The sequence below is a fragment of the Polypterus senegalus genome, chromosome 12 (genome assembly GCF_016835505.1).
Source record: "Polypterus senegalus isolate Bchr_013 chromosome 12, ASM1683550v1, whole genome shotgun sequence".
Lineage (NCBI taxonomy): Eukaryota > Metazoa > Chordata > Cladistia > Polypteriformes > Polypteridae > Polypterus > Polypterus senegalus.
This window is the reverse complement of record NC_053165.1, coordinates 124,985,389-125,001,979: the sequence shown is the minus strand read 5'-3', so window position 1 is coordinate 125,001,979 and position 16,591 is coordinate 124,985,389. Positions and strand designations below refer to the sequence as shown.

At 38.1% G+C, this 16,591-nt stretch overlaps 1 protein-coding gene across 1 annotated transcript in view; it reads right to left on the bottom strand.

The window, feature by feature from the left end:
* The window catches only part of tp53bp1 (tumor protein p53 binding protein, 1), a 210,140-nt gene that overhangs the window by 156,147 nt on the left and 37,402 nt on the right, over positions 1 to 16,591 (bottom strand). Inside the window, exons 6-10 of the mRNA XM_039771359.1 lie at positions 16,009 to 16,089; positions 5,359 to 5,812; positions 4,733 to 4,801; positions 4,388 to 4,450; positions 4,110 to 4,259 (exon numbers count right to left, since the gene is read on the bottom strand). Coding sequence (XP_039627293.1) covers positions 4,110 to 4,259; positions 4,388 to 4,450; positions 4,733 to 4,801; positions 5,359 to 5,812; positions 16,009 to 16,089 — 817 coding nt within the window. The remainder of the gene's footprint in view (positions 1 to 4,109; positions 4,260 to 4,387; positions 4,451 to 4,732; positions 4,802 to 5,358; positions 5,813 to 16,008; positions 16,090 to 16,591) is intronic.

The window sequence follows — 16,591 nt, the reverse complement described above, 5'->3', positions numbered from 1 at the left end:
TTCTTTTAATGTACTTGTTAAGATAAAATCTTACTTGCTGTAAAACGAGTGGTGTAACTTAAAAGATTCATTTCTTTGTTTCTTCAGTAGTTAGAGGATTGAATTCTGTTTGTAGTGACAACCTTTTTTATAATGTGTTTCATCAAAGACTAGCATATTCTTCACAGAACTCAGTTTTTAATTCTTAAGTCCATCTACTTTTCAGTCTATTTTAATGAAATTATGTAAAAGAAAATAAAGGAGATCAATGGATACTATAGCTCCACAATAAAATACAGCATTTATCTTAGAAGTAGCATGAAGAAACTGCTGAAATGGTCAGGAATGTTCTAGGGGGTTGATGTGAGAAACTGGTTGATGTTATATAATGATTGATAGTTGTCACATAAACGGTTTTTATAAAAGGAGAAAAGCTGAACTTAAGAAATACTGAGAATTTAGAGAAATTAGTCTTTTATTTAGGTGTGTAAGAGGAGTATATGCTAATAAGAGTAAATTGCAGATGTGGTGTGAACATTAATTCATTAATCCCTTAATTAAAACATTAATAATTATGCACTTTACATTTGTTTATGAAAATATATGGTATATTATAGAAATAAATTACTTTACTGAGTCAAATGTTAAGTAGGTAACAATTAAATGCTGAAGAAAAAATAGTAAATTAAACAAAATATTTGGGAAAAAAGAGATCTTATTCTAAAAAATAAAGTCAAATGTTACAGAGATTCATTTAAAACTTTTTTTTAAGAAAATAAACTTTGTTTTAAGTAGACACAAACAACAGCAGGATTAAAGGAAGAAGATAAAACCTACAGTTAATAAGCTAAGGGTTATTAACAGGAAAGCACTATATCTTTCATCAAAACTTAAATGATGAGCAAAAAGGATTTCAGAAATAAAGGAAACTCAACTCACGATTTTAAGAAAACAAAACACACAGAATTTTAGTTTTTAATAATTATCCAAAAGCTTTTTGGTACTGTCATCTTTTATAAGGTAACTGACATGACCCCTTAACAATGCAATGTCACCCTAAAAACCATGAAGAAAATGCTGGAATCTGTGAAATGTAGTTGAAATGAAGACAAACAAAGAAATGGTTATTACTGCAATAACACAAATTGGTAATGTAATGAGGTTATCTTACTAATACAATTATAAATAAAAAAATTAGTTGTTTAAAAATGTCCACAACTTGAATAAATGTCAACCAACAAGAAACAGATATTTAAGATACAATTATTTTCTACCTTATAGCATGTAGACAGAAAATATCATCATATCTACTGCCATGCCAAATACCCTGTACCATTTCCTATATGGAAGGACTGAGAACAAGCTGTGATGGGTGAATGAGCAGTGAAGGCTATACGAGGAGTGACCAAAAAAGTTCTGAAATCATTCAACAGCACAGGAGTAAGGTAGAACTTTCAACTATGCCAAAAGTTGTTAGTAAATATGTCAAGCGGCATTGTGCCGAGTTGATCGAGACATTTATTTCAGGCATTTATTCTATAATCGTGTGTATGACTTTGGCGATTTCTTTTTCTGCAAGCTAAAAAAGCACATCAGGTCAAATTGAACATGAAATGATGAAATGAGATAATGAGGACATGAAATGATTATCACATTTTTGGATATTAACGGACTTGTTATAAAGAGATTCCATGTAAACATACTGTTAAATCAGTAACATTACATTGAACTTCTTAGGCATCTTTGGAAAAGCATCAGAAAAAGAAAATGTCTGAAGCAGTGTCGCATGGACCTACACACACTGCTGTTCCATGATAGCCTATGAGCATGGTCTGTATTGTTTTTGGTCAAAAACTCGTTGACTGACAATGTGGTTGTTGCTTCACATCCTGCTAGTCCTGCTCCCAGCAACTTTTTTTTTTTTGTTCCCAAATGAACCCAATTAATATTCAGGTAAATTCCCCCATGATTATAATATCTCCCTGTAAACTTGCCTTTTTAATAGTACTAAAAAGAAGTGCATTGAAATTACTGTCTGCATTGCGCAGTCAATAATGCACTGCTAAAAAAAGGCCACTTTCCTAATGCTTTCCGGTCCTCACTAAGATGGGTCTCATCGTCCAATTGAAGGGGACATGCATTTAAATTCTGTTTGACATAAATAACAACCTACCTCCTTTTCTCTTCCTGTCTGTTATTACTAAAAATGTGTATTTCTCTATTCATATTCCCCACATTTTTTTTAGCCAGGTTTCTTTTATTGTTATCATAATTATGCTCAGCTACATACAACTCCCACTCAGTAATTATATTTTTGATATTTCTTGCATTAAGGCAAGGTATTTTTAACGTGCTATTCATTTTACTTTTGAATTTAAACTTTGGCATGCAATTTACATTATTATGTATTTTCACTTGCTATATACAGTGATCCCTCGCTATATTGCGCTTCGACTTTCGTGGCTTCACTCTATTGCGGATTTTAAATGTAAGCATATCTAAATATATATCACAGATTTTTCGCTGGTTAGCGGATTTCTGAGGACAATGGGTCTTTTAATTTATGGTACATGCTTCCTCAGTTTGTTTGCCCAGTTGATTTCATACAAGGGACGCTATTGGCGGATGGCTTAGAAGCTACCCAATCAGAGCATGTATTACATATTAACTAAAACTCCTCAATGCTATAAGAGATGCTTCCCATGCGGTGCTTGATTGTTTGCTTGTCTCTGCCTCTATCTCACCCTCTCTGACATTCTCTGCGCCTGACGGAGGGGGTGTGAGCAGAGGTGCTGTTTGCACAGAAGCGGTTTGCCTAGTGGATACGGGCGCACCTCTAACAAATGCTGCTTTATCGCGGTGCTTCCAAAAGCACACATATTGATTTTTTGATTGTTTGCTTTAATCTCGCGCTCTCTCTCTCTCTGACGTTCTCTGTGCCTGACGGAGGAGATGTGAGGAGAGGGGCTGTTTGCACAGAGGCTGTTTGCTTAGAAGATACTGACGCTCCTCTAAAAAATGCCGCTTAAACTTAAAAGCACACGTATTGATTTTTTGATTGTTTGCTTTTCTTTGCGAGCGCTCTCTCTCTGAAATTCTCTGCTCCTGAAGAGAAGATATATTTGCATTCTTTTAATTGTGAGAAGGAACTGTCATCTCTGTCTTGTCATGGAGCATCTGCGGACAATGGGTCTTTTAATTTATGGTACATGCTTTCTCAGTTGCTTTGCCCAGTTGATTTCATACAAGGGACGCTATTGCAAGATGGCTGAGAAGCTACCCAATCAGAGCACGTATTAAATATTAAATAAAACTCCTCAATGACATACGATATGCTTCCCGTGCGGTGCTTTGCATACTTGAAAGCCCAAACGGCACGTATTGATTTTTGATTGTTTGCTTGTCTCTGTCTCTCTGACATTCTCTGCTCCTGATGGAGGGGGTGTGAGCAGAGGGGCTGTTTACACAGAGGCTGTTTGCCTAGAGGATACCGACGCTCTTCTAAAAAATGCTGAAAGACTACCTTCACATTGCTGCTTTCTTTGTAGCTGCTTTGTCCGGCGGTGCCTCGCAAACTTAAAAGCCCAAACAGCCCTATTGATTTTTTGATTGTTTGCTTTTCTCGCTCTCTCTCTCTCTCTCTGACATCCTCTGCTCCTGACGTGCACTCTTTTGAAGAGGAAGATATGTTTGCATTCTTTTAATTGTGAGACGGAACCGTCATCTCTGTCTTGTCATGGAGCACAGTTTAAATATTTGACTAAAGGGTGTTATTTCATGTCTAGAGGGCTCTAATAATGTTAGTAAATGTATTTAGAAGGACGTAAAGAGGTTTTCTATGCTCTAACTGCGAAAATATTCGATTTATAAATAAAGAATCCTACTTTGCGGAAATTCATTTATTGCGGCAGAGTCTGGAATGGATTAACCGTGATAAACGAGGGTTGACTGTGTTGCAGTACCTAACAAATGTCTGCCGGTTTCTGAGTTAAAGCAAAAATGAAGGCATGTGTTAATTTAAACAGAACAAAACTTAGTATGTCATGATGTAACATTTTAATTTACAAAATGAATTCTCTGACAACTCCATCCACCTCCAGAACCATGCTAATAAGAAAGCAGAGACCAACCTCAATAACTGTACGATTTATTTCCTTCCCATTCTCATAGTAGACATCCGTTATGATGCGTGTAACAGTGGTTCGGATCTCACGTGTTGTTCTAACATGTCTAGAAATTGAATGACCTGGAATGGACAGGAATGGTGGAGTAGCCTCATCCTAGAACATAACAGTAAAATGACATTTTAATCTTGGAATTTTAATAAAATGAGAGTTACCACAGAAGCCCACTGGTGAGGTATTATGGATCATATGGTTTACATAGATTTAACTGCACTGTAGCCCACCTTGGTTATGGATTCTTGTTTACTGTTGTCATCACAACTCATCCGCTGAGACACTTCTTTCTGCTGTGGAAGTATGAGAAAAAAAGAGAACGGATTGTTAAGGAAAGAAAAGGGCAAAGTTCTATACTTTTAATTTTAAAGCTTTCAGAGTAAGCAGATGCTCAACTGAAAGTGAAACACAAAGTGTTATTGATGAAACACCTAGTATCTGGTGATGTGAGGGCAGTTAGCACTACTACAAGCTCTACAAACACACACATTCAATTTTAAATATGATGTCTTCATTCAAAGTAACTACATGATTAAGATTAAAAGCAATTTCAGTCTCTCTCTCTAGATACACACCTTGCTTGGCATGCTCAGAGGACTGTTGTTATCAAAACTTGTTTGCTTAGTGACTGCAAGTTGGTGCACCTAAAGTAAAGACTCAGAGGTGAATATACTTGTATATAAATAAATAATATATTATAAATAATAATAAAGAATAAGAAGTGTGATCAGTAATAGTCTAAATTTTAAAAACATGCTATGTAAATAATAATAAAAAACATCAGTTCTTGTTAATTGTTATATACTGCTGTACACAACAAGATACTTTCTCAAATACTTTATTGATCATAAAACAGAAGGTATTTGCCATTTAAGCACATCACATATAAAACAGAACATGTGTGTGAATGAAGTTTGGCAAATTTTATCTACATCGCTAACGGCCTTATTAATATGTTTTTGAATCAAACAATGAGACTTGTAACAATGACAATATACTACTATACTTCACTGACAAAGGAAACAATTCAAATTACACTTCCAGGTTCGGAAGAGCTTATCTAAATTTTAAACTGATCTTTTTATTGTCAGTTATTTTAAAAAAATGTTACAATAACTATAGTTAATAATATCTTTGAAGATTTAATAAATAGCAGTGTACTGTTAATTCCTTCTTTCCCTCTCTTCCACATACAGCCTACCTTCCCAGACTCATTCAGGGGGATACTGGCATCAAAACTTGTCTGCTGAGAGATAGCCCTTTGACAAATCTGATTTGTGCTCTCAGTTTGAACTCCCATGCTACAACTCTTCAAGATATTTTCTCTTGGCTCCAGCTCCTCCACACATGCCTTTAGATGGCCCTCAGTTTGTGTGCTGGCTTCTGTAACCGGCCTTTGCACCAACATTTCAGTTTGGCTCTCCCATTCGTTGTAGTTGAGTTTAGTCAGGCAGCCCTCTTTACTGTGATACGTGGCAGATCCTGACTGAAGCTCTACATCCTCTCTTAATGGCATTTCACATGGCTCCTCTACTATATCTAAGTCACTGGACATCACTGCATGACTGCGAGAAATATGCTTGAGTCTCTGAGTTCTAGGGCCATCCGAAATGGATTCTCCGCTGTGCAAGGCAGAAATGCTACCAGAACTGCTCCTACAAAAAATGAAGCAAAAACACTAACATAAAAAAATTTGACATTGGTAATACAATACAATTATTCTATAGGCAACTATTATAAGTGCAATTGTGATAAAATAATACTCAGTAATAAGTAGTAGCTACTATACTGACTTTTCCAAATTCAGACATTAAAATAAGTAAATTACTCCACATTATAGTGGAGAAAACCACAATACAGTCCAAATTACTATTAGTTAATGAGAAATATTATTAGATATCCTTGATAAACATGCATGGACTAAACACTACAATGTAAATATCAGGACTAAACACTACAATGTAAATATCACATGCAAGACAAAGTAATATAGCAATACAATTTTATATGTACTATAACAATGCACAATAAGATGTATGACCAATTTGTCTATGAACAATTTTAAAGCATGATATTTTTTCCCTACGCTAAATATTTAACAAATACTCTTTTCAAATATTAATTCTGCTCCTTTTTTGAGAAGGTCTGTTTATTATTGGGCAATAAAAGTTGTACTGATGTTTATACAGACTGATTTAGACCAGAAGGAACCATATTAACCATATCTCTTCTCTACTAGCATGTTCAGAAATCTGCTCGCTTTCTGATATATAACAGCTGATGATCTGTCCCCATTTTGGGAACCTGAAAGCTGTCAATCTCTTTGCTGACAATCTCTTTTCTTTGTGGGCCTGACAGTTATGACCCACTCTTTCAAACCAAGCTCTGTGTTTGACGGTCAGGAAAGACTCGGGGCAGGCAACACTCCAAAAGTACAGTTCTAGGCTTAGTACTAACCCAGTGGAGAATGAAAAGGGAACTCATGGACGTGGGCTGGTCTCTGGGATTGAAGCGAAAAGGGCTTATTATGTGCTCAGAGATGAGACAGCTGAGCCGCCCATCGGGACCGAGGTTCCAGTTAGGAGTGGGCTAACCCCAGTCTCACAGGTGAGGAAAATAAAGAACTGGAAATATAACCAAAGGGGAATATCCTGGAGCAGGCAATGGCTCTCTGGACAAAGGTGGAATTGTGGCTGCGGCTATGTGAACTAACATGTCCTCTTTAATAAAAACCCCTGTGTGTGTCCAGGTGTCCATGCGTGCGTGTCTTCTGGTGAAGTGCGCATGCGCGGGGCCGCGATGCGCATCGCACCGTGCCCCACCCATGCGCATGGCGCCGTGGACGCACACACACTGGAAGCTGGGCACACAGTGAATGGCCTAGCCCCGGCTGCGCATGATAAGCAAATGAAGGAAATCATTGCTGGGGAGAGTGCTGATTTGGTAGTTGCAACGGCACACTTAAAATCCATTGTTGGGGAGATGCCACACATACAATAATCAGATCCATGCCACTACAGATTAAAATACTTGCTGGGGAGACGCCACAGGTACGATTATAAGCAGCAAGCCACACATTATATCAGTTGCTGGGGACACTATGCTGATTGCCCACTGTTGTAACAGAAAATTAAAGTCATATTACGGACATCAAAGCCAGTATTACTGTCAGAGAAAATTACAGGCATTTTATGTAAATACAAACCAGTCTTACTGCTAGAGAAAATTAAAAGCACACAATACAGTGATGCATATTACAGCCACATACAAGCCAGTATTACTGTATTACATTTCATGAGGTAAAAAAATAGAAAATTTCTAAGTCTCTATTTTATTTTTATTATTATTATTTTACTTTAGGCTTCTTGCAAAAATAATTTTGACAAAAAAAATTAAGACAACAAACAGAATGAGGTCAAGGTCCCTTGCCATTTAATATAGACTGTTCCTACTAATGTTTAGGCACACTGTTCTAGCGCCTGTTATTGTAACAGGCTTAATGTCTAATATATATATATTAGACACAGGACAGAAGCAGCCGAATGAATTTTGAGGTGTTCAGAGACATACTATCTGCTCAAATCCAGCTAAATGCAGTCAAATTGATTGGACGGCATTTCATGATACAGATGGACAATGACCCAAAACATACAGCAAAAGCAACCCAGGAGTTTATTAAAGCAAAGAAGTGGAAAATTCTTGAATGTCCAAGTCAGTCACCTGATCTTAACCCAATTAAGCATGCATTTCACTTGTCAACGACTAAACTTCAGACAGAAAGGCCCACAAACAAACAGCAACTGAAAGCCGCTACAGAGCATTAAAAAGGAGGAAACCCAGCATCTGGTGATGTCCATGAGTTCAAGACTTCAAGCTGTCATTGCTAGCAAAGGGTATTCAACCAAGTATTAGAAATGAACATTTTATTTCCAGTTATTTAATTAGTTAAATTACTTTTGAGCCCCTGAAATAAAGGGATTGTGTTAAAAAAATGCTTTAGTTGACTCACATTTATATGCAATCTTTTTGTTGTCACGCATATATAGTCACGCACGCGCGAGTAGGGGGCCGCGGACGGACCTTAATACGTTCCTGACCTAAATCCAATAGAACACCTCTGGGACATTATGTTTTGGTCCATCCAATGCCACCAGGTTGCACCTCAGACTGTCCAGGAGCTCAGTGATTCCCAGGTCCAGATCTGGGAGGAGATCCCCCACAACACCATCTGTCATCTCATTAGAAGCATGCACCGATGTTGTCAGGCATGTATACAAGAACACAGGGGCCATACAAAGTGCTGAGTACAATTTTGAGTTGCTGCAATTAAATTTTGGCAAAATGGACTAGCCTGCCACATAATTTTTTCACTCTGATTTTTGGGGCGTCTTTGAATTTAGGGCTCTGTAGGTTGATCATTTTCATTTCCATCAAATGATGTGGCATCCTTTCTTTCCTAACACATTACCCAGTCTATATCAGTATAGATATCCAGGAGGATTTCAGTGTGTGTGTATATATATATATATATATATATATATATATTATGTATACAGTGGCTTGCAAAAGTATTCGGCCCCCTTGAACTTTTCCACATTTTGTCACATTACAGCCAAAAGCATGAATCAATTTCATTGGAATTCCACGTGAAAGACCAATACAAAGTGATGTACACTTGAGAAGTGGAACGAAAATCATACATGATTCCAAACATTTTTTACAAATAAATAACTGCAAAGTGGGGTGTGCGTAATTATTCAACCCACTTTGGTCTGAGTACATTCAGTTGCCCATAGACATTGCCTGATGAGTGCTAATGACTAAATAGAGTGCACCTGTGTGTAATCTAATGTCAGTACAAATAGAGCTGCTCTGTGACGGCCTCAGAGGTTGTCTAAGAGAATATTGGGAGCAACAACACCATGAAGTCCAAAGAATACACCAGACAGGTCAGGGATAAAGTTATTGAGAAATTTAAAGCAGGCTTAGGCTACAAAAAGATTTCCAAAGCCTTGAACATCCCACGGAGCACTGTTCAAGCGATCATTCAGAAATGGAAGGAGTATGGCACAACTGTAAACCTACCAAGACAAGGCCGTCCACCTAAACTCACAGGCCGAACAAGGAGAGATCAGAAATGCAGCCAAGAGGCCCATGGTGACTCTGGACGAGCTGCAGAGATCTACAGCTCAGGTGGGGGAATCTGTCCATAGGACAACTATTAGTCGTGCACTGCACAAAGTTGGCCTTTATGGAAGAGTGGCAAGAAGAAAGCCATTGTTAATAGAAAATCATAAGAAGTCCCGTTTGCAGTTTGCCACAGGCTATATGGGGGACACAGCAAACATGTGGAAGAAGGTGCTCTGGTCAGATGAGACCAAAATGGAACTTTTTGACCAAAATGCAAAACGCTATGTGTGCCGGAAAACTAACACTGCACATCGCTCTGAACACAGCATCCCCACTGTCAGATATGGTGGTGGCAGCATCATGCTCTGGGGGTGCTTCTCTTCAGCAGGGACAGGGAAGCTGGTCAGAGTTGATGGGAAGATGGATGGAGCAAAATACAGGGCAATCTTGGAAGAAAACCTCTTGGAGTCTGTAAAAGACTTGAGACTGGGGCGGAGGTTCACCTTCCAGCAGGACAACGACCCTAAACATAAAGCAAGGGCAACAATGGAATGGTTTAAAACAAAACATATCCATGTGTTAGAATGGCCCAGTCAAAGTCCAGATCTAAATCCAATCGAGAATCTATGGCAAGATCAGAAAACTGCTGTTCACAAACGCTGTTCATCTAATCTGACTGAGCTGGAGCTGTTTTGCAAAGAAGAATGGGCAAGGATTTCAGTCTCTAGATGTGCAAAGCTGGAAGAGACATACCCTAAAAGACTGGCAGCTGTAATTGCAGCAAAAGGTGGTTCTACAAAGTATTGACTCAGGGGGCTGAATAATTACGCACACCCCACTTTTCAGTTATTTGTAAAAATTGTTTGGAATCATGTATGATTTTCGTTCCACTTCTCTCGTGTACACCAATTTGTATTGGTCTATCACGTGGAATTCCAATAAAATTGATTCATGTTTGCGGCTGAAATGTAACAAAATGTGGAAAAGTTCAAAGTGCAAGCCGAATACTTTTGCAAGCCACTGTAAATACACATACTTATCTACACACATACATACATAAACACACACATATATATATATATACACATATATACATATACACTCACCTAAAGGATTATTGGGAACACCATACTAATACGGTGTTTGACCCCCTTTCGCCTTCAGAACTGCCTTAATTCTACGTGACATTGATTCAACAAGGTGCTGAAAGCATTCTTTAGAAATGTTGGCCCATATTGATGGAGTTGATGGAGATATGTGTGATGCACATCCAGGGCACAAAGTTCCCGTTCCAGCACATCCCAAAGATGCTCTATTGGGTTGAGATCTGGTGACTGTGGGGGCCATTTAAGTACAGTGAACTCATTGTCATATTCAAGAAACCAATTTGAAATGATTCAAGCTTTGTGACATGGTGCATTATCCTGCTGGAAGCAGCCATCAGAGGATGGGTACATGGTGTTCATTGAAGGGATGGACATGGTCAGAAACAATGCTCAGGTAGCCCGTGGCATTTAAACGATACCCAATTGGCACTAAGGGGCCTAAAGTGTGCCAAGAAAACATCCTCCACACCATTACACCACCACCACCACCAGCCTGCACAGTGGTAACAAGGCATGATGGATCCATGTTCTCATTCTGTTTACGCCAAATTCTGACTCTACCATTTGAATGTCTCAACAGAAATCGAGACTCATCAGACAAGGCAACATTTTTCCACTCTTCAACTGTCCAATTTTGGTGAGCTAGTGCAAATTGTAGCCTCTTTTTCCTATTTGTAGTGGAGATGAGTGGTACCCGGTGGGGTCTTCTACTGTTGTAGCCCATCCGCCTTAAATTTGTGCGTGTTGTGGCTTCACAAATGCTTTGCTGCATACCTCGGTTGTAACGAGTGGTTATTTCAGTCAAAGTTGCTCTTCTATCAGCTTGAATCAGTTGGCCCATTCTCCTCTGACCTCTAGCATCAACAAGGCATTTTCGCCCACAGGACTGCCGCATACTGGATGTTTTTCCCTTTTCACACCTTTCTTTGTAAACCCTAGAAATGGTTGTGCGTGAAAATCCCAGTAACTGAGCAGATTGTGAAATACTCAGACCGGCCCGTCAGGCACCAACAACCATGCTACGCTCAAAATTGCTTAAATCACCTTTCTTTCCCATTCTGACATTCAGTTTGGAGTTCAGGAGATTGTCTTGACCAGGACCAAACACCTAAATGCATTGAAGCAACTGTCATGTGATTGGTTGATTAGATAATTGCATTAATGAGAAATTGAACAGGTGTTCCTAATAATCCTTTAGGTGAGTGTATATATATATATATATATATATATATATATATATATATATATATATATACATACACATACAGTAATCCTCGCTATATCGCACTTCTTTCGCGCTTCACTCTATTGCGGATTTTAAATGTAAGCATATCTAAATATATATCACAGATTTTTCGCTGGTTAGCGGATTTCTGAGGACAATGGGTCTTTTAATTTATGGTACATGCTTCCTCAGTTTGTTTGTCCAGTTGATTTCATACAAGGGACGCTATTGGCGGATGGCTTAGAAGCTACCCAATCAGAGCATGTATTACATATTAACTAAAACTCCTCAATGCTATAAGAGATGCTTCCCATGCGGTGCTTGATTGTTTGCTTGTCTCTGCCTCTATCTCACCCTCTCTGACATTCTCTGCGCCTGACGGAGGGGGTGTGAGCAGAGGTGCTGTTTGCACAGAAGCGGTTTGCCTAGTGGATACGGGGCACCTCTAACAAATGCTGCTTTATCGCGGTGCTTCCAAAAGCACACATATTGATTTTTTGATTGTTTGCTTTAATCTCGCGCTCTCTCTCTCTCTGACGTTCTCTGTGCCTGACGGAGGAGATGTGAGGAGAGGGGCTGTTTGCACAGAGGCTGTTTGCTTAGAAGATACTGACGCTCCTCTAAAAAATGCCGCTTAAACTTAAAAGCACACGTATTGATTTTTTGATTGTTTGCTTTTCTTTGCGAGCGCTCTCTCTCTGAAATTCTCTGCTCCTGAAGAGAAGATATATTTGCATTCTTTTAATTGTGAGAAGGAACTGTCATCTCTGTCTTGTCATGGAGCACAGTTTAAACTTTTGACTAAAGGGTGTTATTTCATGTCTAGAGGGCTCTAATAATGTTAACAGTGTGGGAGAGTTTATTAGGGCTTAAAATATATTAAAATAACTATACAAACATATGGTTTCTACTTCGCGGATTTTCATCTATTGCAGGGGGTTCTGGAACACAGGTAGGAGGAGGGATTACTGTACACACACACATACCTATATATACATACATACACACATATATATGCACATATATATACATACACATATATATACACAAATATACACACACATATATACATATTATATACACATATATACATATATATTATATACACACACACACAAAATAAATCGGGAAGCGCTGATATATATGTGTGTGTGTGTGTGTGTGTATATATATGTTTATATATATATTGACATAGTTTTAATGTCAAATAATGCAAAGAGGATGCGACACGTGTTTCGCCCTAATTCTGGGCTCATCAGGCGTACACACTCACCACACACCTTCTCGGGAATCGAACCTTGGACATCAGCGCTAGAGGAAAAGCCTCTTGCGTTGCGCCACGGCGTGTGGTTTGTTTATTTGACAGTATGTAGATCGGGATATATATATTACTAGCAAACTACCCGCGCTTCGCAGCGGAGAAGTAATGTGTTAAAGAAGTTATGAAAAAGAAAAGGAAACATTTTAAAAATAATGTAACATGATTGTCAAAGTAATTGTTTTGTGTATTTGGTGGCAGCGTCACAAAGTTATTTTTGTCTAGCTGCATCAGAAAATGTACCATGACGTCTGACACGCCTCCTTCTTACTGTTTTCTCATAGCTTGGATTACTGCTGTCATATATATATACACACACACACACACACACACACATACATATATATACATATATATATATATATACATATATATATATATATATATATATATATGTATATATATGTATATATACATATATATATATATATATATATATATATATATATATATATATATATATATACATATATATACATATATATATATATATACATATATATATATATATATATATATATATACATATATATATACATATATATACATATATATACATATATATATATATATATATATATATATATATATATATATATATATATATATACATATATATATATATATATATATATATATATATATATATATATATATATATATATATATACATATATGTATATGTATATGTATATATATATATATATATGTATATGTATATGTATATGTATATATATGTGTCTATAAGTTATTAAACAGTAAAACATTAACGTTTTAAGAAGTACAGGTACATTGAGCACTACTGGAGTGGTTGCGGGTAAACTACATTTTAAAGACTGTGTAACACAACAGGTAAGTAGAACTAACAGCAGCTAAAATGTATATGGATCATCTCGGTAGTAGATCCCTTTTGAAAGGCGCTACACGACGGCTGTGGTATAGAAATTACATTTTCTATGTGAACGTTCAAATTTGTGCCTCTGGTAATGTGCCTTACTGGCAATTAAAGAAAATTATTTTTGTGTCCTCTGCAGTGTTAAGAGAGAAAGGCTTTGGTTTGGGATAAAAGGAAAAAAGGTGTAAAGAAAGGAAAGTTGCCTTTTTCTTTTATATAGTATAGAGAGATGTGTTCGCTGACGTTATGATCACCTTTTGGGGACAGTCGCGTGGGTCTTGTGTAGACTGGTGAGACGTCCCCGCCATTAATCGGCTGTGATGGCACTGTCAGTCCTCCACTCCTGTGCGTGTCTTCATAATCCGAGATGAGGACCTCATAATTGTATACGTGCAAAAGAAATTGTGAATCGCCTTAATATTATTTTGCCGTGGTGTAGAAAAGGGGTCCTGTGTTTGCACTTGTCTGGGCTATAGCACAGGGGGAGGATGAAAAAAATTAAAAGTGCTCACTTTGACTTAAGGCAGAAGCGCAGTCAGCGTCTGAAAGGCCGGCACAGCTATGCATGCGCGCTGGCTGCTCGACTTTTGCTGGGCAGGAGACCCCAGTTTTTGCAGACACGTTCATGATATCAAAAGTCTCAGTGCTCTTTGGAGGTCATTCATATATATATATATAGCAAAATACCCGCGCCTCGCAGCGGAGAAGAAGTGTGTTAAAGAAGTAATGAAAAAGAAAAGGAAACATTTTAATAATAACGTAACATGATTGACATTGTCATGAGTGTTGCTGTCATATATATGCCTGCCTAAATAAGTCACCCTCGCTTTGCTCTTACTTTTTACCGCTCATTTAATCATGGCTTGTGGCGGAAAAATTATAAAATGGAAGGAGGATGGCTTTACCAAAACAATTATTGATGGCGAATCGATTATTCATAAAGCTTGAATTGGTGATCTGTTTTTCTGTGTTAACCTCATATTTTTTCATACTTCTCAAACTAAGGTGGTGCGAGGGTAAAATGAATCGGGATCAATGTAATCGGTGTACCAGGAAATCATGCATTGACAAAAGCTCCCCTTTGCTTGTAATGCAAAGTGTGATTAAATGCATTATTTTGTAACGCGTTATGGAGCACATGCATCAAAGCTTCTCAGCTGTGCTAAGAAAAGGAAAGATTTTAAAAATAATGTAACACGATTGTCAATGTTACCTTTTGTAAGTAGTGCCTGGAGGATTCAGTGTGGAGAAACTCTAGACAGCGTGTGTATTAACTTGTGGATTTTTCTGTGAGTATTTGGTGGCAGTGTGACGAAGTTGCTTCGGAAGACGGCGTTAGCCGCGGAGCTCAGCTCAGAGCGAAATTAGGTAAATGGGAGGGGAGATGATGACGTGACTCCCCACCCGCCTTTAACTGTCAATCCCCACAAACACAGTCTCGGAATTTGCATAAGCACACCCCTTCACCTACAATTTTAACTTAGTTACAAAGTGATCAAAACTCTCGTTTATATCCTGCATCCTCTCATTAAACTTGTATCCCGCATTACCTGTGGGCATGTGAAACGCCAGCGGTAGCCTGTCTATGAACTTAATTTAAAGTTTAGGTTTACACCTTGCTTTCTTTCCGAGGTAGCAGCACTCATGAATATGGTAGTATATGTCATTTGCTCGCTTCTTATTGTTTCGCTGCCTTCCCAATTATATAATGCATGTTTTCTTAAGCGCTTTTTGGAGGTCTTCCTGGTTTTCTACGTACTGCATTGACAGTCAGTTCACGTGATTACGTGGGAGGCGTGATGATGTCACACGAAACTCCGCCCCCCCACGTCTTTCCAGCTCAACTCCATTACAGTTAATGGAGAAAAATACCTTCCAGTTATGACCATTAGGCGTAGAATTTCCTGCCAAATTTCAGCCTTCTACCTACACGGGAAGTTGGAGAATTAGTGATGAGTCAGTGAGTGAGTCAGTCAGTCAGTCAGTGAGGGGCTTTGCCTTTTATTAGTATAGATATATATATAACATTATAAGGAAAATATTGGATAAATTAAAGTCAAACAAACAGGGATGTATGCATTTTTCTTTTGTTAGGGAGTAAAAATTTGATACTGAAAACATGTACAGAGTTTATAACGAAACTGAATGGACAATGAAAGACTTTTTTCTCCACTTACTTTGAAGGCACATGGATCACCTCTACTCCCTGCCTTCGTGCTTCGCAAACCCGGCTAAAGATGGACTGGTTTTGGATGGGACTAGACAAGCAAAAAGAAAAAAAGCTAAAATAAATGGCATACTTTAGTTCTTTTGTCCTTCCCTAGCTCCTCTTTTTGAATCTTATTTTATACTTACTTTCAGATGTTCACATCTCCTATATGTGCCCTATTCCCACATCAAACCTATTCTGTCAGCATGGACCTCTACCACTACGGCACTAGTTTATGTTTGTCTTTGCCTTGGGCCTTATCATATTGAGGTCTTTGGACTCCCAACACTGCTGTACCTTTCTTTCCTGGATAACCATTGACTCTTGCACAGGCTGCTGAATGGAAGATTCAGCTTATTATTATGCCTGTGCAAAGCAGTACTGCTATGGCTTCATGAGAGATGCAACCACCTGCAGAGGTAATGGCTGATCATCCTCTCAGTGGCTCCAACAGTGGGAATTGGAACATTGATTAATAGCATTTGCCACAGGGCACATGATGGTATGCTATAGTACGCTATACCGGTAAATCCACGCCTTAAGCTTACCTG